We start from the raw sequence: 17845 nt of genomic DNA on the forward strand, positions 1-17845 counted from the left end.
GCTTTGAACGCTCTGAGAAGAAACACTGTGGATGCTTTTACATTCATTTGGTAGAATTTCTTACATTATAACAACACTTTGGGTTTTTCATCAACTTTTATCAGAGAGAGCAACACAACTTCTCCCAAGTTTTTGGTGGTTTTCTTTCCTACTAAAAGAGGCTTGATGGGAAATAATCAGAATAAATTCATTCAAAATTATTCTCTCTGGAGTAAATGCTGTCTGTTTCATTGCCTATTTGTGCTAATGAGATGGTGGATTATATTGCAGGTAGCGTGGGGGATGCCATCTCAGTGATGGTTCCAGATGTGTACATCTCAGATGATGGGGGCTACTCCTGGACAAAGATGCTGGAAGGACCCCACTATTACACCATCCTGGATTCTGGAGGCATCATTGTGGCCATTGAGCACAGCAGCCGTCCTATCAATGTGATTAAGTATGCATGAACTCATCTCACACACACTGTCTGCATAGAGGGCAACTGGGGGAATGTTCTTCAGTTTATTGGGGGGATGTTACAGACTATAATTCAAATTTTTGCATTTGACAGAACTATAGATAAGATTCTAGAAAGGATTGCTTTTAATTGGCAACTCAGATTAAATGGCATTGTTTTTTCTTCTGACTGCATCTAGGTAACATACTTGTCACTTCTTAAAAACATTCTTTCTGGGTTGGGCGCAGTGGCTCATGCCTGTAATCCCAGCATTTTGGGAGGCCAAAGCAGGAGGATTGCTTGAGCCCAGGAGTTCAAGACTAGCCTGGGCAACATAGGGAGACCCTGTCTCTAATATTATTTCAATCAAAAAAAAAAAACCATATATATATATATATATATATATATATATATATATTCTTTCTGTCTACAAAATTATTATGGAAGTGTTCAAGCACTCTAGATTGAAAATGACTTCTTAAGTACAAGTTCTGAGCTGGGTGCAGTGGCACACACCTGTAATCCCAGCATTTTGAGAGGCCAAGGTGGGTGGATCGCTTGAGCCCAGGAGTTCAAGACCAGCCTGGGCAATGTGACAAAACCCTATCTCCACAAAAAAAAAAAAAAGAAAGAAAAATTAGCTGGGCATGGTGGTGCACGCCTTTGGTTCCAGCTACTTGGGAGGTCGAGGTGGGAGGATCACCTGAGGAGGTCGAGGCCACAATGAGCTGAGATCATACCACTACACTCCAGCCTGGGTGACAGAGTGAGATCCCGTCTCAAAAAAAAAAAAAAAAAAAAAAGAAGTATAAGTTCTTATAAAATAATTTGATTGTTATTTATTTATTTAGTGAGATGAAGTTTCGCTCTTGTCACCCAGGCTGGAGTGCAATGGTGCAATCTTGGCTCACTGCAACCTCCACCTCCCAGGTTCAAATGATTCTTGTGCCTCAGTCACCTGAGCAGCTGGGATTACAGACATGCACCACCACACCCAGCTAATTTTTGTGGGGTTTTTTTTTTTGTTTCGTCATGTTGGTCAGGCTGGTCTCGAACTCCTGACCTCAGGTGATTCACCTGCCTCAGCCTCCCAAAATTCTGGGATTACAGGCATGAGCCACTACAGCCAGCCTTAAATTTATTAATTTAAAAGCCAGTTCTTACCTGGGTCACTCTCCTATCTTTCCTTTGAAATAATTTCTGTAAAGGTATTTACTTTCATACTCTCTCTGAACAAATCTCTTTTCCTTATCCTGTTAACCACAGACATTTAAAGTTAAAATAGTTGGCCAGGTGCGGTGGCTCACGCCTGTAATCCCAGCACTTTGGGAGGCCAAGGCGGGAAGACTACCTGAGGTCGGGAGTTCAAGACCAGCCTGACCAACATGTGAAACTCCATTTCTACTAAAAATACAAAAATTAGCTGGGTGTGGTGGCACGTGCCTGTAATCCCAGCTACTCAGGAGGCCGAGGCATGAGAATCACTTGAACCCAGGAGGCAGAGGTTGCAGTGAGCTGAGATCGCGCCACTGCACTCCAGCCTGGTGTCAGAGCGAGACTCCAGCCTGGTGACAGAGCGAGACTGCATCTCAGAAAAAAAAAGAAAAGTTAAAATAGTTGTCAGCCAATAAGCCATCACCTAAATGTAAGGGATTTTGTCTGGTTTGAGATCAAAAAGCCAGAGTGGTTTTCTGAATTCCCAGTACACATTGATCCTCTGTCATGATCTTTCTCTAATTGTGATTTCAGGTTCTCCACAGACGAAGGTCAATGCTGGCAAACCTACACATTCACCAGGGACCCCATCTATTTCACTGGCCTAGCTTCAGAACCTGGAGCTAGGTCCATGAATATCAGCATTTGGGGTTTCACAGAATCTTTCCTGACCAGCCAGTGGGTCTCCTACACCATTGATTTTAAAGATATCCTTGAAAGGAACTGTGAGTGTCTCCTTTGACCTTTTCCACCAGAAACTTGTAAGCCCATTTTCCTAAATAATCAATATGGTTTAATTTCTTTTAGCTGGAATCAGCAGATGCATATGCATATGAAAGAGGATTGACAGATGTTCTGTGTGGGTGATTAAGTAATGGAATGGCATCAGAAAAACAGCCTCCTCCTTGGTGCTAGCACTGTCCAGGAGAAATATGAGGGCCACATATGTCATTTAAATTATTCTGTCAGCTACATTATAAAAGTAAAAAGAAAGGTGATATTAATAAAATAAACTTAATATATCCAAAATATTATCATTTCAACATTAAGCAATATTAAAGGCCCAGAAAATAGCTTCAGAAAAGGATTCACAATGTTCATAGCACAGTGTTCACGAAGTGTCACAAGCAAACCCTAACCTCACTGCCAAACAAAGGTGCTGACATTATACTAAGAAATAAGGGGAATGGCCGGGCGCGATGGCTCATGCCTGTGATCCTAGCACTTTGGGAGGCCAAGACAGGCAGATCACGAGGTCAGGAGTTCAAGACCAGCCTGGCCAACACGGCAAAACCCCATCTCTACTAAAAATAGAAAAATTAGCCAGGTGAGGTGGCGGGTGCCTATAATCCCAGCTAGTTGGGAGGCTGAGGCAGGAGAATCATTTGAACCCTGGAGGAAGAGGTTGCAGTGAGCCAAGATCATGCCATTGCACTCCAGCCTGGGCGACAAGAGCAAGACTCCGTCTCAAAAGAAGAAGGGGGATAAAGAAACACACTGGAAAAAGGATGACCTGTAGTTAAGTATTGGCATAATACAATAAAAGACTTAACGTTTCTAGACACTTTAGTTGAATTTGGTCCTTTAAGACTGTCATGGACTCATTTCCTCAGCGTGTTGATTTAGTGACTCCTGAAGGAGCAGACCCTTGGTTTGGACCTTACTTTTCCGTAAGACGTTCAAATAGATTTAATGCCTGAGGGTCGCTGTCATCTAAATCCATTCAGTAGGCTGTACAGAAGCTGGCTTGGGAGTTCTCCCCTCAGCAGGCAGTTCTCCAGTTACCCCTAAAGTGTAATGTCATTAAAAGATTTGTTAAGCACCTGCTCTTTAGCAGGCTCTATGCTGGTCTTCATATCCCAAAGGGTAAAACCTAATCCACTGTCTTTAGGTCACAGCCTTTGAGTCATTTTTCCAGTAGATGATACGACATACTAAGCCAGAAACTAGGTTTATCAGCAATCTGCATTTGAGAGCCGGTCAACTGAGCTAGAAGTCTAGGAAGAGGATGTTTTCCCTTCTGCCTTAAGCCAATGAACACATGGTGAAATTGAACCTGTGCTCTTGGCTAATTAGTATCTTGTCCTAAACAAAGAGCTCCCTGGCCCTGAGTGGAGAATATCTGGTTGCTTACCTCTGACAGCTCCTACTGACTGAGGGCGTAGATGTGCAAGACACATGCAGCAGCCTCTTAGTTTGGAAGTAACTTGAGAGATTTTCTATCCAGCTTCCCACTTCAAAACAAATAGGGTTTTTCCTAATGCTCAGATGGATGTTGAGATGGAAAGAATACTCTTTTGGCATGAGGAAATGCGATTGCTAGTAGGCTCTAGACTAGTGTAACTTTTTGTTTGCAATTCCAAAATGAAGGAATAGGTTGAGTCAGACATGCCCACTTTCCCTCTCCTTGTTCTTCCTATAGCCTGGCAGCTGCTTCCCGTGGGTGGGTTCTGTGCTGTGCACTTTCCTGAACAGTGTTTCTCTCCTTTAGGTGAAGAGAAGGACTATACCATATGGCTGGCACACTCCACAGACCCTGAAGATTATGAAGATGGCTGCATTTTGGGCTACAAAGAACAGTTTCTGCGGCTTCGCAAGTCATCCGTGTGTCAGAATGGTCGAGACTATGTTGTGACCAAGCAGCCCTCCATCTGCCTCTGTTCCCTGGAGGACTTTCTCTGGTATCAGCATTCCTCAGATTTCTCTGTCTCCCTTTCCCTGTTGGAGGAGGTGAAAGACAGTTTTCTTATATGGCTAACAAATATTGAAATCCAGCCGGGTGCGGTGGCCCACACCTGTAATCCCAGCACTTTGGGATGCCAAGGCAGGCGGGTCACTTGAGGCCAGGAATTCGAGACCAGCCTGGTCAACATGGTGAAACCCTGACTCTACAACAACAACAAAAAAATTTAGCAGGGCTTGGTGGCTTACGCCTATAATCCCAGCTGCTCAGGTGGCTGAGACACAAGAATCACTTGAACCTGGGAGGCAGAGGTTGCAGGGAGCTGAGATCATGCCGTTGCACTCCAGCCTGGGTGACAGAGCGAGACTCTTGTCCCAAAAAAAATTGAAACCCTTTTCCCCAAGAGTGGAGAACTGCTGCTTCTTATCAAGGAAACTGAGGCACAGAGAAAGGAAACCAGAATTGTTAATAATGAGACAGATAACATATATTAGACAGTTAATTATTGGGCAGAACCAGCAACAAACCTGAGAAATCCTGAGTTGACAGTGGTGTGAAGGAGAGGAGTGATGTAAGAAAGAAGAGAATAAAACAAACAAAAATCCGTAGAAAATGAAAAGACAAAAACACCAGAAGAAGTGGTAGAGGAGCAAAGAGGAAATTGGACTTTAGAAAACAGCCTGAGGCCAGGCACAATGGCTCATGCCTGTAATCCCAGCACTTTGGGAGGCCGAGGCGGGTGGATTGCTTAAACTCAGGAGTTTGAGACCAGCTTGGGCAATATGACGAGACCCCGTCTCAAACAAAAAAAAAAAAAGAAAGAAAGAAAAAGCCCCTTGACAGCATGAGCTCAGCAGGCGGACACTAGATTCTGGATCCTCTGCAAGAATCAAGGCAGAGAGATGGTGGTTGGTCCTGAGACTAGAGGTGACATCAATATAGTCATGGTCCCATCAAGGTTTAGAGGCCATCAAAGTGGACTCCCTAGAGTTCAGGACCATCCAGACTTAAGGATTAGTTACTTGGCTGGCATTGGGTTAGTTGATTATATAAGGGCATGAGTCCCTGGATAGCTTAAATGAGGTAATTTTGGGGCACATAAGAGGAACTGCTTCACATCACAGATGATAATCTTATGGAACTTGTTACCTGCAAAAGATACTGACACAAGATAAAAGTAGATCCTAAAGGATTTGGACAAAGAAGGCAGGCAGATAGCAGCCATGGCCCTTTACATCATGTTCTCTCAAATCGCAGGTGACAGTAGAATACAGGTCTGACCAAAATGCAGGTCTGACCCAGTGTCGTTCCTCCTGCATGGCTCACACCTGTGTGTGGCCTGATTAAGGGTCCTCCCTTCTCTGTTTCAGTAAGGATCACTTTTGGTGTTCCAGTAGGGCTGGAGGTCATCGATAAACCTGTAACACTCTAAAGGGTTCTCTCCTATCCTCGACTCCAAATATGCCAAGCTCTTCACCTGTGCTTCTGCTCTTCTCCAGCAATGCCATGGTTCTTCAGACCTCCATGCCACTGCACATGATGCTTCCTCTGCCTGACAAGTCTTTCCACAGTCCCTGCTTCACCCCCAAGTCTGGCGACTTCCCACTTAGCCTTTCATACTTAGCTCAGGTATCACCACTAGATGGGCTTTCCCTCATCTAGACCCCCAGAGTTCCCCTATTATAGCACTTACTATGTTTTAATTACTATTTATAGGTTTGCTTCCATCATTAAGCCCCAAATTCCTTGGAAGCATATTCTATTCTATAATAATATAGTAATCATGATAGCAGCTAACATTTATTGAGCACTAACTCTATACTAGGCACTGTCCTAAGCAATTTACATTTAACTTCACAACAGAGAGGACATGACTGATGTGCCCGTGGGAAGTGGCAGAGCTGGGATGTGAAACTGGCATCCCAACTCCAGAGCCCACATGTTTAGGAAGTGGGTCCTTTATGAGTGAGAAGGGTACTCACAAAAATCCAGAAATTTCTGATTGAATACCTAAAACTCATACCCAAATTTGCTTCTGTTATTTGAAGGGTGATATCTTCAGCATCTTTTGTTCTCCATACCCTCTCTCCTAAATACTTACCAGAAAAACCTTGAAATACAAGCAGCATCCATATATTCCCCAAATACTCATTGAATACCAGCTGTGCACAAGTAATGAAAAGCGATAATGGAAAATTTGTTGCAAAACAGAAGGTGCCAGGTGCCATGGGGATTTAGAAAAGGAAGAGAGTATTTCATGTAGAGCTGAAAGGAAGTGGGTCAAAGAAGGCCTTGTTGAGGTGGTGGTGTGAGAGCTGAGCATTGACAAATGGTAGGATTTGACCATGAGCATCTGGGAAGAAGCAGGTCATCAATGCCAGTGGACTGCTGCAAGCAGAGACACCAACAGCATGATCAAGGAAGGGTGTCCTGGAAGATAGGCCATTGGGGAAGTCATAATAGTCATGATAAAGAAGTAACTAGGGCCCAGAAGGAGGATCCTCAGGCTAAATTTTCCACTGAGATAGTGGGAAGGAAGGTAATGTCATGGACAAATACGGAAATGATAAGGAGAGCCTGGCACAAAGGAGAAAACATGATGTATTTTGAACGTCTTATTTCTTTGAGGTTTTGTCAGCATATTTAGGTGGGATATCCAGCATGTATTTGAAATATAGGATTAGAAATATAGGATTTGAAATATAGGATTGAAATGTAGGATTAGAACTCAAGAGAGGTAGAGGAGCAAAGAGGAAGTTGTGCAACCAAAAAGAGTTGTGATCACTAAGGGAGAGCAGATAGAGAAAAAGTAAGAGAATGCATTATACCTGCCCCCTGCCCCCAGCAAAAGACTACATTTATGGGTTAGGAAGAAAGAAGAGCAAGCAGTGGCAGGGGCAGCAGAGGGCAGAGAAACAGATGAGTACAGCTTTACCAATGCCAAGGTGGGCAGGGGCACAACAGTATGTCAGATGCTGCAGAATGGGTGGTCTGGGGGAATGAGACCCGAGAGGGCTCCACTGAATTTGAGGATTATTGAGCCTTGGGGGCACTGCAGACACTCATTTTCTTTTCTTTTCTTTTCTTTTTTTTTTTGAAATGGAGTCTCCTTCTGTCGCCCAGGCTGGAGTACAGTAGTGCAATCTCGGCTCACTGCAACCTCTACCTCCCGGGTTCAAGCGATTTTTCTGCCTCAGCCTCCTGAGTAGCTGGGATTATAGGCACACACCACTGCACCCGGCTAATTTTTTGTATTTCTGGTAGAGACGGGGTTTCACCATGTTGGCCAGGCTGGTATTGAACTCTTGACTTCAGGTAATCCACCTGCCTCGGCCTCCCAAGTGCTAGGATTATAGGCATGAGCCACCATGCCCAGCCCAGACACTTATTTTCAAAGTTGCAGAAGGGGTTGAAGCCAAAATGCATGGAAGAAAAAATAAATGAGTAAAATAGGACAAGTAAAAAAATATTCTTTTGAGAAATGTGGGTAGTAAGGGAGAGGTGGGTTAAGGAAGTAATTTCTAAGGTCAAGCCATGCAGGCTAAGGAGATGCTGCCAGCTAAGTGGGAGAGATTGATTGTTCCCCTCATACTCAGGGAAGCAAGACCCCAGGGCAGGTCGGAGGAGGGGAACCAAGGATGCTCATAGAGTCAGCCCTGGAGATTGTCAGCAGACATTGTTTCTTTGGGGTAAACAGGAAAAGGAGAGCAGTGGGTGGCACTATGAAGAGATGGGGTGGAATGGAGGACAGAAAAAGGTGTTTACATGGAAGGCAAAGACTATCTAAGAAGCTAAGAGGAACAGAAGTGGGGAAGACAGAAAAATTTGCCGTGTACCACAAGGGCAACATAATGACATTTGGAGGTAAAGAAAAGAATTGCTGGCTGGGCGCAGTGACTCATGCCTGTAATCCCAATACTTTGGGAGGCTGAGGCAGGTGGATCTCTTGAGCTCAGGAGTTTGAGATCAGGCTGGGCAATATGGCAAAACCCTGTCTACAGAAAATACAAAAATTAGCGAGGCACCGTGGTTCACGCCTGTAATGCCAGCACTTTGGGAGGCCGAGGTGGGCATATCACAAGGTCAGGAGTTCAAGACCAGCCTGACCAACATGGTGAAACCCTCTCTCTACTAAAAATAAAAAATTAGCCAGGCATGGTGGCACACACCTGTAATCCCAGCTACTCAGAAGGCTGAGGCAGGAGAGTCGCTTGAACCCAGAGGCGGAGGTTGCAGTGAGCCAAGAACATGCCACTGCACTCCAGCCTAGGCGAGAGAGCGGGACTCCGTCTCAAAAAAAAAAAAAAAAAAGCCCTCTCCATGTCTGTTTTCCTAAATCGACCTCCTTCAGAGGTGTCACAGGACTTCCTGAGCTACTTTCTAACAACCCAAGACTGGAATGTTAACCATCCACTACCCCACATAACCCTTCATTATTAGTCACTTACAGTCTTCCAGCTGCTTTGAAAGGTACTTTATTTGCTGACTCTTGCAGTGATTTTGGCTACTACCGTCCAGAAAATGACTCCAAGTGTGTGGAACAGCCAGAACTGAAGGGCCACGACCTGGAGTTTTGTCTGTACGGAAGAGAAGAGCACCTAACAACAAATGGGTGAGGTGGCCTTTTCTCCCTTGTCATGATGGATGAGGTGTTCTTGTTCAGAGTGAAAGCTGCTTCTTCTCTCCACCTGAGATCCAAGCCCTACTTTAGAGCACTATTTTTGGTGGGGTTGGGGAGGGGCAGGATGTGAAGGCCTCCTTCAAGGGTCAACTACAGGAGGTGAGCCATGGGTGCTTGGTGTCAGAGGACTCAACCCCACCAACACCACGAGGCAGAGGGCAGGAGAACAAGCTCGGCCAGATCCTGCACCCCTGCCTCCCGCCCACCACCCCCAGGAAGGGAGGAGAGGCGAGGGACCCACAGGCAGAACGACAGAAGCGTCCCATCCACAATGAATGTCCATCGCTCGTCTGGCACAGTTTAGGCACAGCCAGGGAGAGCTCTGTCTGATAGGACTTTCTTTGGTGATGGAAGTGTTCTGTAATTTGCTGTGCCCAATATGATAGTCACTAGCCACACGTAGCTGTGGACACTAGTGTAACTGAGGAACTGAAATTTTCATTTTAATCAATTTTAATTTAAGTAGCCACCATATTGGACAGTGCTGCTCTAGAGGGGCCTCATTACCTCGCTCCCCTCATAACTTCCCCTCTCCCATTTTGTACCACTTGTTAATGAGCTTTTTTGGGGTCACATTTCTTTGGCACAGTCTCTTAGGTAGAAGGAACAGGCATGTTTCTGACAGCAGGGGACAGAGATGCTTAGTTTGCTTAAGGCATGAAACTACACAAAATATCCCCCAAAACATCCCTGTGGACATTCCCCCCAGGCCTGAAAGATGACGTAAGGATGGGAAGCTTTTCGGCAGCTTTTCAAATCTTGTTTCCAAGAAATAGGCAGGTACCCAGGAATACATCCTTATCTTCTGTTACCAAATCTTCTCTGCCTGGTAGGTACCGGAAAATTCCAGGGGACAAATGCCAGGGTGGGGTAAATCCAGTTCGAGAAGTAAAAGACTTGAAAAAGAAATGCACAAGCAACTTTTTGAGTCCGGAAAAACAGGTATGTTAAAATAGGTCTAGTTTTCAGGTACAAATGGGATTTTGTGTTCTGCCAAGAAAAATCAAAGTTAAAGCATCAAGAGTTTTGTTGCTGATACAAAGTGGTCAAACTACTTCTGTCAGGCTTCCCTTTACACAGGAAGCTGTTAGCATGAAGGATGGGTCATGTAACCCAGTGATAAGCTCACCCTACTGAAAGCTCTTTTCTTATTGAGGGTCGGGGGATGATATTCTGTAAAGCTGTAAAATTCTTAAAATCATACAGTTATGGAAATTTCTGAGGCTGAGAGTCATTTAGGAAAGCTCAAAAAGGTTGTCTGTGGGCTGGGTGCAGTGGCTCACACCTGTAATCCCAGCACTTTGGAAGTCCAAGGCGGGCGGATCACTGAGGTCAGGAGTTCAAGACCAGGCTGTCCAACATGGTGAAACCCTGTCTCTACTAAAAATACAAAAATTAAAATTACAAAAATTAGCTGGGTGTGGTGGTGTACACCTGTAGTCCCAGTTACTCGGGAGGCTGAGGCAGGAGAATCGTGTGAACCTGGGAGCCAAGATCGTGCTGCTACACTCCAACCTGGGCAACAGAGCAAGACTCCGTACCAAAAAAAAAAGGTTGTCTGTGAAGGGCCATAACCTGGAGTTGTGCATGTGTGGAAGAGAAGAGCACTGGGCAATAGGTAGGGTGGATCTTTGACCAAGTCATGTTAAGTATGTTCAAAGTGAAAAATTGAGCTATGGTAATGGGCTGGTTTTCATTTAAATGAAGCAAGTTACCTGTTGGGCATGGTGGCTTACTCCTGTATAGTCCCAGCACTTTGGGAGGCTGAGGTGGGCAGATCAGTTGAGGCTATGAGTTGGAGACCAGCCTGGGCAACATGGAGAAACTCCATCTTTACAAAAAAAATACAAAAATTAGCCGGATGTGGTGGTGTGTGCCTGTAGTCCCAGCTGCTCAGGAGGGACTGCCTCCCCTTCCTCGCCTGAGCCTGGGAGGTCAAGGCTGCAGTGAGCCATGATCGTATCACTGCACTCCAGCCTGGGTGACAGAGTGAGATCCTGTCTAAATTTAAAAAAAAAAAAAAAAAAAAAAGGTTATGAGGCTGCATCCAAATCTGTAGCACTGAACTACCTGTGGAATTGGAGATGTATAAAGAGGAAACCTCTTGATAATGACACTAGACCAACAGCATGACTTCAGATGCTAAACAGCAGGCCCGTTTCCCAATTCGTAATAGGAGAGGTCAAGCTGGATCACCTGCAGTCCCTCCTCTCTGCTGTTCTAAGGGATGAGGGACTGACAAGGGGTGGGATTAAGGAGATGATGGGAGAGGAGTGTGTGGGTGTGTGTATTGGTAAGGGGGCCAGTTCCTCCTTCTGTGCACTCTTGTCCTGGGCTCCTGGTGACTCTCCTCAGAGTGTTCGTGTGTGTGATTGCACAGGACTCCCACCCACAGGGACACAGCTTGTCCTAGAATCCAGCTCCGCCTCCTCTGGGATACATTGAAAACACACACTCCCTATTTCCCACCCAGAAGCAGGTAGGTCACATGCAAACAATGATATGATAAGGCTTATTTGTAACAATATATAAAAAATTAAGTAAACAAATAAATCTTGGTGTCATATAATGGCCTGTCTGGTTCTTCTGACACAGCTTCTTCCCAGATAATGGCCCTGTTCTAGAGTCATTCGGCCCACTGTTATAGTAGTCTCCCTTTCGTACTCCACCCTTAAGCCCCAAGACTTGTGAACAGTGGTAGTGTGGAGCAGTCATACTTGATCTAGGCAGTTGCCCAGGCTTCCAGTGTAACTTCGACATTTAAGCCACGGAATTTGAAGGTTCAAGGCAGTTGGAGCTAAGATGACTCTCTGCTAGCTATAATATTCTCCTGGTAACACTGAGATGGTTAATCTTGGGGGGTTGGAAAAGAGCCATCATTAAGCGCATCAGGACTGCAGATCATTCACAAAGAGATGAGGAGAATGAGTGGCTGCCTTGACCTCAGTCCTAGGATATGCATGCCTAAAACTTTTGTGTTTATGTTTTAATTTCTCAAGAATTCCAAGTCAAATTCTGTTCCAATTATCCTGGCCATCGTGGGATTGATGCTGGTCACAGTCGTAGCAGGAGTGCTCATTGTGAAGAAATATGTCTGCGGGGGAAGGTAAGGAACACAGAAGTCAATCCAAGGTACTGAGTTCAAGCCAGAAGGCTGATCTAGGGCATATGGCTGAGTCTACTCTTGGCAAAAACTAGGTCCTTGCAGTACTGTTCCTGAAAAATCAGGCCCAAATCTTCTCATGTCTTACATTTTTCGTATGTCAACCATGGACTGTGCTTTCTGTGTCTGTGATGCGTTCCTGAGTGTATAAAACTGAGAAAGTCCACAGTCCTGTAAGAAACACACCCCTGCTGTGTACCACCGAGTGTTAAGGAGGTTTCTGTTCACAGGTTCCTGGTGCATCGATACTCTGTGCTGCAGCAGCATGCAGAGGCCAATGGTGTGGATGGTGTGGATGCTTTGGACACAGCCTCCCACACTAATAAAAGTGGTTATCATGATGACTCAGATGAGGTGAGGCTATTTCTTCTTGAATGGTAGTACCCCCCCACCCCAAAAAAAATACAAGAAAATAAAGTCTGTCTTCTATTCATGATCAAGATATGCCAGGGCCAAGGCAACTTAATGACTATAAGATTTGGCAAGCCCAGAAACTAGGTGATTGCTTTTGAAATAGGAGTGTTGTGGTCTGTCGGTAATATGGTGCATGTCTTTTTCAGGACCTCTTGGAATAGCTCTTCAAAGGAGCTGGACCCAGCATGGATGGTGGAACCACAGTACCTCTTACACTCCCTGTGGCTCCAACTTCGGGAAATAAATTTCCCATTGCGAGGGACCCAGCTCTGTTTCTGCTGCTTCCATCAAAGCCAAAAGGACCTACACTAAAGAAATGCAGGGTGGGGGTGGGGAACCCTGAGCACCTTTTTACAATTGGCTCCGAGAAAAAGGGGGACATTTTAAATTCTTTAACTTCTTATTTCTCGTCCTGTCTCTTTGCAAAGTATGGGCTTTTGTTTTTGTTTTTTAAGGGAAATGAAATGGAATTCGAAGGGACCTTTTCACTAACCCCACTTCTGTGTGTTCTGCATGGCGCCTGCCCCAGGGCATCTGCCAACTCCAGCATCAGCTCTCACAGTGTACTTGGTAGCATCCCTGGGCTCTGCTGGCGAGACGAAACAGCTGTAGAGATGAAAACAGGCTGCAGAGGCTGGCACAGCCTGGCCGGCTTTTCTCCATCTGGGGACAGTCCTACTCCAAGAACACTGCATACCAGCTCCTCACACAGATCCCACTTCCTCTTTTTTTTTTTCCAGAGACCACAGACCACAGTGATTTTTCTTTTTCCTTGTTTAATTAGGCAATACCCTTGTTAATTGCCTTTTGGCAACTAACTTAACCATGTGCTTCCCACACAGTACATCAGGAAAACTTACAGGGCAATATTTTTAACTTGGGGCAGGAAGAAGGGAACAGCAGAGAATTGACTAGATTTAGCACCTATTAAAAGAGAAACTCTTGCTTCTTCTGAGATCTTTCAAGCTGTGCTTTGTGCGTGTGCCAGTGGACTTACTCAAGGACAGGGTACAAACTTAGCTGGAAGTCTGCCCAGGCTGAATGATCTCTTCCCTAGAGTTGATTGTCGGGTACACAGTGTGGCCCTCCGAAGACGGAACCTCACAGTCTTCCATGTTCCCTTCTTAACTGTCGTGTGGCTCGTTGCTAAATCATGACAATGGCTGCCTATCTGCTGCTTCTTAGGTTGCTGTTGTACAGGGAACCAGGACTAGAGAGTTTTTCAGATTTATAGACTTAAAAAATTAGAATTTTATTACCAGGCTCTCCTCACCGCTTTTTTCTGGCTTTGCCAAGTAATTTGTTGACATGAAAATTTTGGAGGAACCAATTGAAAACACACTTCCAGTCTAGATGATGCTTTGTGTGATACATTAAGTTCTTATTTTGGATTAAAAGAAGTTTTCCATTTGATACTTCTCTAAATTAAATAAATTATAGAATGTAGTTGGGTGGATTTTGGGGTGGCCATATAGTAATGGAAAGCTGCAATAATTAGTTTTAATACAACTTGAATATTTGCTATATAGAAATATAGTATGGAAAGTTTTTGGTCTTAATGTAGCTACTGTGCGGGTCACAGTTTCTCCCAATGATTATGACTGGGACATTCTTTGGTAGATACCATTTGCTACTAGTTTATTTTGTGGCTAGGAAGTCAGTTTTGTGTGTTTTTTTTTTTTTTAAGTGCCAAATTAACTTTTGTCAGAATGTGAGCAGATGGCTAAGTTCTTTCCTCCCCAGAATGGATTAACAGCTGCGTGGAAAGTGAGGGAGAGAGTGGATGGAGACTTTTAGAGACGTTAAAACTGCAGTAGAATTAAATGAGTCAGGGAGCTTCAGTTAGAAAATAAAGTTAAGGCAGTTTTTGTGAAGATACTATGGTTAGGGCTGGAGTGCACTAGTCTTTTTGCTTATTCATTTTGCATGGTTTTAAAATTAAAAGTAATTCCAAAGATACACCAGCTCACAAATGAAAACATCAGCCTCTGTCCCACCCTCCCTCCTGCCCAAAGTGAATTTGGTACCCAGAAAAGAACTGCTTACACCACTCACCTTTCTCCCAGCATGTACTCACTGTGGGTAGATGCATCAATACTTGGTAATCCTCTTACTCGTTTTAAGATGTAGAAAACTTAATATTCTCTAACCATATACGATAGGGCTCTTTGCTTTTAGTGATATCTGGGATTTCTGTGGAACTTGGCAAATTTTCGGAGCACCTTCACTCACATAATGTCATTTGAACCTCACAGTGTTCTTGGGATGGAGTCAGTTGTTCAGGGTCCCCGTGTGTGTGATAAGCAGTGCTGGCTGGCTGTCTTCAGAACTCTTGGAAATCTTTACACATGCAAGTGCTGACCACTTTGAGCAGGGCTGCCTTCTTGTAGATGACTCACTGTTCTTTATGACAGGGATCAGTGGCATTTGTTTCCAAGCAGTATTTAGCACCTTTTTGCCACCTTGGTGAACAGAAAATTGTATTTTCCTGTCTTTCATGGCTGAAAACAAAAGTAATGGGAATTTTAAATATGTTTGCAGAAACTGCCCCTCCCCTCATTGAGGGTCACTGCTCAAGAGTGCAGGAGTGGACTCTCCACTGATGGGTCTCCCTCCCCATCCTGGTTTCCACCCCGGGCTGGCTAGCTCCGTTGATTTGAAGACTGACAGCCAGCCTGGCTCATTCTCATTATTGGCTAGTTAGCTTTCTTTATCAACCTGCTCACTCACAAATGTATGCCCTCAGCCAGAGAGTAAGACAGCCCAAATCCGTTACAGCTTCTAAAAAAATAGATTTCTAATTTGTCCTACTTATGTTAGAACCATTATCTTTGAAGGTAAAACATAGTGTAGCATTGTGTAAACTCCCAGGCTTGATGTAGCAGAAGAGATCATTTCTGGAGGCTTCAGCAGTGGAATTTAGCATTATAAGGGAGATTGGACATACCAGTCCAAAGTGGTCCGAGTTCTTAAATCCAGGTAGGGAACTCACTCTTCTTTCTTCTCTGGACCTAATTGGGCATTGGGCTTTAGTGAGACCACAGACCAGGCCGGTCTGTCCTGTAGGCTCTTAATTCAATGGCAACTCTATTTCGAAGAATAAAAGCCTTTGGAGAGTTGTAGCAGTTCTGGGGGCGGGCTCAGGAGAGTCCATGGATCAGCCGTAACTGGAACTTAGAATCTACATCTGCCTCTGAATGGACTTCCCACCTCCTCTCTCTTGCTCTGAGGCTTGCCTCTGGGCCTCTCCATGCCCAAGCTGGTCTTTCATCCTTGACAGGCTGGTAATGTGCTGGCCACCTCCAGCTCCTGCATCGAGTCTGTAAACCACAGCTAGTTCTCATGGCCCTCGTCACGATACCAGGATACGGAGAGGAGCCCAGGGCCATCCACACCCACCCCAGGGTAACAAGGCTGGCCTGGCATTAGTCATTATTTAGTTTCCAGGCCAACCATCCAGGTAGAAATTCCCTCTTTCCTTTAAGCAGTGCTCTCAAGAGCTCCGTGCCTGTCCACAATGACCTAGAGTGCATCCTGCTCATTGTCAGTGTAGCCGCTCGCCCCTATATTCATCCAGGATACTTGGAACTGCTAAAATAGGAAGGGATTTGGCTTTCAACTTTGCTACCATCTTGCCTGAAGCAGGAAAATGAACATGGACTTAAATGTCCTTCGAAAAAAACCAAAGTTTTAAGATTTGCTGTGTGATGAAGTGACAAGGAGGGCCAGAGTCAGCAGGTGGCAGACTTTCTGTTCCATCTGCCACGGGTTTGTCCAGCTCAGGTAGCTCTAGGAGCACCATCCTGCCCTAGCAGAGCCCAGGCCTTGCCCTCATGAAGCATCATTGAAATAGCAGGAGCATGTTGATTTCTTGGTTAGGTTGCATTATAACAACAGGAGTCAGAACATTAATTCAAAACAACTTGCAGTATGCATTTCTTCACACCAGTACATTCTTAAGTGTACTTGTTTATAAGGAATAACATAAACTAATCTGTACCTTTATATATATGTGTGTGTACATATATACATATATAAACTGTATAGTGTACATGGTAATGATTTATTCCTATGCCCCAGATACTTAATGTAGTTCTCATCCTCCGCATGCCCTCAGCCACAAGCAGGTGACTGACTGTTCCCTGATGATTTGGCCCACCTCCTGTGTTTGGACCTCTAGGGAGGAGGGTTTTGGTCATACTCTCCTTATCCTCGTGCACAGAAATGCTCAGGGTCCCCATGTGCCTGTTGTTCAACCCTCTCTCTTGTTCCCTTTCTGAGCATGTGGTCCTTCCCCAAGCTGTGGGACAGCTGCCTTCCTACGAAAGTGTAAAGCAGTATCAAGATCATTACTGCATGTGCCCTAAAAACCGAAGTTTTCTATTCCCTTGGGACAGAAAATTGCATGTGAGGTGGGATAATCGAGTTTCAGTGACCCACGTCAGTTACACATTAAAGCCAGACCCCATAATAAAATTCCACAAAATGGAAATAAAACTCAAATTTCTTTAGCATTGTGTAAATAAATCTGAACGTGTTTAACTTTGTACTGGTAATTTTCTGTATATTTGGAATATTTGGGTTAAAAATAAAACAGACTGGACTTTGTTACCTGACCTACTGAAACGACTAAGCTACAATTTGTTGATATACTTTTTCCAGTTTTCTAGCTTCAGAATCAGACTCCAGCAACCAGAGAACAAGCCATTTAAAGAGCCAGGACCGTACATTTATAGCATGAAATGTATTCGGTCATCTATGAGAAAAATGGCTCACAAAAATGTGAGCCGTAAATTACCTAATTTTCTTGTTATTCATTTTCTTGCTCTTAGTGCTCATACAGATCTTCCTCCCGTGGGTGTGTGTACAACCAGCTTTCTTGTTCTTCCTCCTAGAAAGTCTGGGCACCCACCCCACATACCTTCACAGGTTTCAGTTGCTACAGTCTTCCTTCTGGACACAGCAACAGATAATTACTCCTTGAATTCTGTGTTCTTTTGAGCAGGTTTGACCCCTGGCGGCACTGAGAAGTTCAGCTTTGTAACTTCCCATCTGCTCCTCTTACATTTCTCTTGCTGTTCTTACGGGCCCTTTCTTGTCCATTTCATTTAAGGACCTTTGGAGAGTTGCAGCCTTCCTCTCTTGCAAAGCATTTAAGAGAGGTTCCTGCCCACCCGTCTGGAACCGTTAACCATCCTACCCTGCTAGCCTGGGGCAATATTCCATGTAATACTCCAGCATCTTGGTCTG

At 44.6% G+C, this 17845-nt stretch overlaps 1 protein-coding gene across 2 annotated transcripts in view; it reads left to right on the forward strand.

The window, feature by feature from the left end:
- The window catches only part of SORT1 (sortilin 1), an 87701-nt gene extending 70485 nt beyond the window's left edge, over positions 1 to 17216 (forward strand). Inside the window, exons 13-20 of one of the 2 annotated variants that reach the window (XM_012500469.2) lie at positions 271 to 439; positions 2189 to 2379; positions 4146 to 4335; positions 8833 to 8949; positions 9852 to 9960; positions 12018 to 12124; positions 12412 to 12535; positions 12742 to 17216. In XM_012500469.2, coding sequence (XP_012355923.2) covers positions 271 to 439; positions 2189 to 2379; positions 4146 to 4335; positions 8833 to 8949; positions 9852 to 9960; positions 12018 to 12124; positions 12412 to 12535; positions 12742 to 12756 — 1022 coding nt within the window. In that variant the 3' untranslated portion in view covers positions 12757 to 17216. The remainder of the gene's footprint in view (positions 1 to 270; positions 440 to 2188; positions 2380 to 4145; positions 4336 to 8832; positions 8950 to 9851; positions 9961 to 12017; positions 12125 to 12411; positions 12536 to 12741) is intronic. The other variant, XM_030824905.1, reaches the window with a different exon arrangement.
- The last annotated feature ends 629 nt before the right edge of the window (positions 17217 to 17845 follow it).

Source organism: Nomascus leucogenys, chromosome 12 (genome assembly GCF_006542625.1).
Source record: "Nomascus leucogenys isolate Asia chromosome 12, Asia_NLE_v1, whole genome shotgun sequence".
In the NCBI taxonomy this organism is placed as follows: Eukaryota; Metazoa; Chordata; class Mammalia; order Primates; family Hylobatidae; genus Nomascus; species Nomascus leucogenys.